Source organism: Caloenas nicobarica, chromosome 5 (assembly GCF_036013445.1).
Source record: "Caloenas nicobarica isolate bCalNic1 chromosome 5, bCalNic1.hap1, whole genome shotgun sequence".
NCBI classification, from domain to species: domain Eukaryota; kingdom Metazoa; phylum Chordata; class Aves; order Columbiformes; family Columbidae; genus Caloenas; species Caloenas nicobarica.
Window position 1 is genome coordinate 55,554,011 of NC_088249.1, and position 5,077 is coordinate 55,559,087.

Here is a 5,077-nt window from a genome sequence, read left to right on the forward strand (position 1 = left end):
GCAGATTTTAGAGTCTGGCTGTGGAGCACAAAACACATCTAAACAAATATCTGACTCAGCTACTAAACTGAAACAGCAGCAGCTTTGAGGAGGAAGTTGGCAGCACCGCTTAGAAGTCCATGGATTGCTTCCAGCTACCCTCTTCTCCACTCACTCTAATTATTTATCCCTGAGCCCTAAATAGATTCTGCTTCGGGATTGCTTAAAAGAAATGTACATTTCCATAGCTCCTTTTTCTCTCCCTTTCTAATTCAAACTTAGACAAAAATTAAATCTACAAAGCATGCTAGGCCATTTCATCTGAACTACATCCTGTATAAAAACATTTAGTCTTAACCCACACATGATGAAGTTTGTCTGGATGGTTTTATTAAATGTAACTGCAGCTTCTTTTTGGTTTTTTTTTCTAGCAGAAGTCTCACTAAGTGGTGTATTTCTGAGCTACCACTTTATGAATATATATAAAAGGCAGCTATTCTTTCTGTTCTGAACTTTCAACTCAAATCCTAGTATTTATAGTTAACAAGGCTGCAGCAGAGCAATGGGCCATCTGATCTGCAACCATGTTGGGTTAGTGCCAAATATTTCCATAAGTGTGTTCAAATGAAAAATCAGTTTCTCAATCCAAGTGTATCTAAAATACTTTTTTTTAATTTTGCATAAATTCACAAATGATACAATACTGAACTGGGTTTTGGGCTTTTTTTTAAACATACTGTACAATCAGGTTAGTTGTTTTACATCAAGGCACAGCACACCGTATAATACACATATGCCCTGCCAGGCAGCAGTTTAGTATAATCCCCGAGTATTGGCAGTATTGCCAGGATAAGTAGCATAGATCACATATAAGCTGGAAGATAAATAAATAATAGATGCTGTCACATTTTATTTGAAATAGAGCTGCATATAAAAAGAATATACAATAATTTAACTTTAATAACTAGATTCTCTTGTACTATACATAACAGAAGTGTTTTCATTTATATTAAATAAACATTTTCAATATTAGGATGCAAAATTAATCTTCTTTTTGGCTGTCTTGATTTATGGAGGACAGTTGCTTTTGTTAGAAATTAAAGTTGAATTTTCAGTTTCATGACAATCTGAAAGAAACAAATCCAGAGTTACTGATATGTTAATAACAAAATGTTACTGGTAAAATAGACAAATCATTCCAACCCAGCTGTGGCATTTAGTTAATGCACTGCGAAGCTAGCTATCTACAAAAGCTCCTCTTCGCAGTCTAAACATGCTACTGTTTTATTTGTTACATCTTTTTTTACACTATTATTTGCCCTGCTTTCTCAGAGATCTGTTACTCATCCAGCAAAACTAAGATTCTGAAAATGTCACAGGTTGCCTGCATTGCAGATTCTGTTTATTGCAATGTATTTACCATATTTACATCATCATTCAGCTTTTTATATTTGAACGCTTCTTCTTCGCCTGCCGAAGGCCTTGGATCCCACGTTGGTTGGTACGAAGTTATTCTTGCCCACTCCTCCCGACCTGCTCAGAAAGTCCGCCAGACGATGGGTCACGCAGGTTGCTGTGTTGCATGCCCTCTTCTGTGCTGTTACACTGCTTTTCAAAAGGAAAACAAGGAGTTAGTTCCTGAAGTATTTACTCAACAACAAAATGTCAGTAAGGGACACTCTGCCTAGCAAAGATTTCTCTATAGCAGAAGGAGTAGGCTTGCTGTGCAGCAGGTATTTGCAACTTTTGTGTGGGCAGCTTACAAACTAAGTGATGTGTATGTTTTTCCAAGTGTTGGGCTCAGTTTACAAAAGGTAGTGAGCTCTTCCTTTCTTGGGCAACTGGACTGAAGACTAAGCCAAGCCAGATTTTCAGCAGCACCTGGGCCATTGCTTGCCTCTAGCAAGTCATCATGACCAACAGAGAGGGGCTGAGGAGGTCCACATCTGGACCACTGAACAAATCCCCACTTCCTCCAAAAGCTTCGATCTATGTTTTGTTTGTAATGCTGCTGAAAGACAGTAGCAGATGCTTGTCTTTAACTTCTCACTTCAATACCTATGCTCCCCAATATCCAGAAATCACACAAAATCCTGGCATCACTGACAACTACAGGGGCTTTGCCAGTGGCTCTGGCACAGCAGCTGAACCACACACAAACATGCTGCTTCCACGTATTTAATGAGAACCTCTCTTACCTGGAGTTACAGCCCTGTCTACCACAGCACTTCATTGTGGGAGTAGTTCACAGACTTCAACAGAATTAGTTCTGTGCTCAGAGTTCAGCCTACAGCTAATAACTTTGCCAGACAGGGGACTTCAAGGCATATGCATTCACATGGTCCTCACCTGAAGCAATTTTCTACTTTGCTTTAGCAATGACTTTTTCCTGCAGTAGGAAGGATTTTTCTCAGCTAAGCATTACAAGACAGTTCATTAATGTTTACAACAAATACCGCTCCTAACACCAATGTCAATTTTTTGGAACAAGCCTCTGATTAAAAGAGATGCAGTACTGCAACAGAAGAGCTGTAAAGAAATCTGGGTTTTTTTCTCTTAATTTAGCTACATTATATTGCCTTGCATTAATACAAATATTTTAAAGAGTTTTGAATATACTAGTGTCAAGACCTGTTGTAAAGTAAGAAGGAAGAAGGAAAAGAACATTAAATTCTTACCTGGAAGTGTTCAGTACCCAGTTTTAAACAGGATTACATTTCTAGTTTGTTTGAACAAATCTGTACAAGGCTTTTCTGATTCCTTTGCTTCTCAGGATCCTTACTAACAAGATTGCATGCATGCCTGATTACATTAGTACATATCAATGAATGTCTATGATTTCAATTTCTAAGTTCTCTTTAATTACTGAGATTGCCTCTCTTGAACATTAAGACAACTTATAATTTTTTTCTGGGCTTACCTAGAGATCTCACATTTTAAGATAAGTCATTAAGCCAAGCAGATCTAATCCTTATAGAAAAATAGGTTTATTGAACAAGTGCATGAGCAGGCACAAAAGAACAGTCTACTTCTATATTTAGCAGCCAGAAATGAAGAGCATTGTTTAGATTCATTTTTAATCAGGGTCTAAGAAAATAATTTGAAATCTCAAGGTAGTGCTGTTCGTATTTATTTATTTATTTTTTCCCCTTGCTTGGTATGCATGTTCTGTTCTCTGTCTTCCTGACATTAGGTCCATCTCAAACATTCTCTGTCAAAAACAGAATCAAATGAACATAGCAAAATTAGCAATCAAAATTAGATCCACATGCATCAGGTTAAAAAAAGGGAGGAGGGGAGAAATAAGCATGTTTAGTTGTTTCCTAGGGGTTCCCCATAGTTTGCATAGCGTTCATGTTCCACGTCACTCAGCACATTTCGTTTCTTGCCAGGAGTTCCAGCCCCGACGTCAGTGCGAGGGTAAGTTTGCAGTTTGTGCAATTCTTGAGACAGTTTGCCCAGCACACAAGTACTCAGACTGGCACAGCGCTTGGAAATGGGTCTATCCAGGCTGCAGGGGGGAAAAAAACAAAAACACAAAAAAACCAAAACCAAACAACAAACCACAAACACAACATGCCCAAAGGAAGAGTAATCTCAAACATGCATGTTCATGCATTTCTTCCCTAGATAAACACTTACTGTTAGGAAACTTAAAAAATAAATAAATAAAACACCTCTGTGACATTCCATGCAAGGAAGGCTCATACGAATGCAGTCAGAAGGAAAACACTCTTTTTCAATTAATTCAACTTTGTTGAAAAGCAAGGTCGTTAGCCTTTTGAATGCTCATAGTCAGGGGTCAGGGAGTTTTATTTCCCATGTACTCAGCATGCCGTTCAGTCTCTCGTACATCACCACCATGCTTTGCAATACAAATCCTATTAGGATAATGCATGCCTTTGGTCTAGGGGGGAAGAGTGGTGCTGCGTGCATTAGGAGGAACACGTCCCCTGCCAGGGACTTTCCATGCCTCACAATCGCATGCGCTTTCACGACAGAGAATCCAAGAGTGACTGAATGGCCCCTAGCACTCCCACTAGGAAGACATACCTTTTGCTGCTATATTTTAACACAACCCCCTCATTCAAGCTCAAATCGCCCTCCACTTTCAGTTGTAGAAGACAGATAGAAGCAGGTTAACTGGGTGGAAGCCATTCCCCAATACCACTAGCAGGATGTCTCTGCAGTATCATCCTTTACCAGTTAGGTGACCACAGTTAGCCATAACCCCAAGAAAACAAACAAAAAAAAAAATCTCCAACTGCAGAGGGTCTTCTCAGATGGCTTTTGCTAAATATCAAACACTTAACATTCCCCCCCAAGGACTGCAGTCCTTACCTGTTCCCCTCAGAGGCTTGCTCCAGCTCTTCTGCTGTCATCTGTATGAACTCTTTCACCAGCGCATTTAATAACCTCCGAGCTTCATAATCACTGAGCGTCACTCGATCTGTTATGGACTCCAAGCCAGGTCTAAGCAGAGGCAAACAGAACAGGATGAATAAAACCCAGACTGCTGCAGAGATCCACACAGAAGAGAGGGGTTTGTCATTGACAATGTCTTTCACTGGTGTGAATACATAAACCGGACTCATGCACAGCATTAGGCATTTCAGATATGTAATTAAAAGCCACAGTGGCAAAAATAGCATCAAAAGTAGCCAGCTTTCTCATTCACTTACTCTGTTTCCCTCCTAGATCTCTAAAAGACATTAAGTCTTTTCATACCATTCAGACGCAACACTCAGCAACAGGACCAGCTTCTTACCTGACTGGGGCTGCCTGGAAGCTCTCCATCTGGCACACAACCAAGGCATAAACAGCAAGGAAAGATGAAATCTTCAGCGTAACCATGATTTCCTCTCTACAACAAAGAGGTACATCAAGCAATGGCTTTTTTCCAGCCCTCTCAATCCTATAAGATCTACTGAAGAGGTCATCCTTTCCTAGCCACAAGTAGCACAAATACTAACTTTTTTTTTGGTATTATCAGCTTCCGATTTATTTTGATTATTGCTTTTTTGTTTGGGTTTTCTCAAACTTTTACTATAATTTAGCACTATTACAGAGGATAAAAATGCATCTTTTCAGGGTGCAG

General features: G+C 39.5%; 1 protein-coding gene across 3 annotated transcripts; it reads right to left on the reverse strand.

The window, feature by feature from the left end:
* Nucleotides 1-1,424: 1,424 nt before the first annotated feature.
* On the reverse strand, nucleotides 1,425-4,836 carry CALCB (calcitonin related polypeptide beta). Of its 3 annotated transcripts, none has more exons than XM_065636689.1 (3): nucleotides 4,748-4,833; nucleotides 4,321-4,452; nucleotides 1,425-1,584 (listed from the first exon to the last, which is right to left on the reverse strand). In XM_065636689.1, the coding sequence occupies exons 1-3, from the start codon at nucleotides 4,831-4,833 to the stop codon at nucleotides 1,425-1,427; spliced, it is 378 nt and encodes a 125-aa protein (XP_065492761.1). The 3 variants fall into 3 exon arrangements, with proteins under 3 accessions (XP_065492761.1, XP_065492759.1, XP_065492762.1); XM_065636687.1 differs by having other exon boundaries at nucleotides 1,425-1,587; XM_065636690.1 differs by lacking the exon at nucleotides 1,425-1,584 and adding an exon at nucleotides 3,292-3,490 and having other exon boundaries at nucleotides 4,748-4,836.
* Between the last annotated feature and the right edge of the window lie 241 nt (nucleotides 4,837-5,077).

Bases quoted from the DNA above. Each gene is read 5' to 3' on its own strand.
- CALCB (XM_065636690.1), bottom strand. From the start codon at position 4,833: ATGGTTACGCTGAAGATTTCATCTTTCCTTGCTGTTTATGCCTTGGTT. The intron at 4,453-4,747 runs GTAAGAAGCTGG...GCCTCTGCTTAG, and splicing joins TTCCAGGCAGCCCCAGTCAG to ACCTGGCTTGGAGTCCATAA. The intron at 3,491-4,320 runs GTAAGGACTGCA...TCCCCCCTGCAG, and splicing joins CAAGCCTCTGAGGGGAACAG to CCTGGATAGACCCATTTCCA.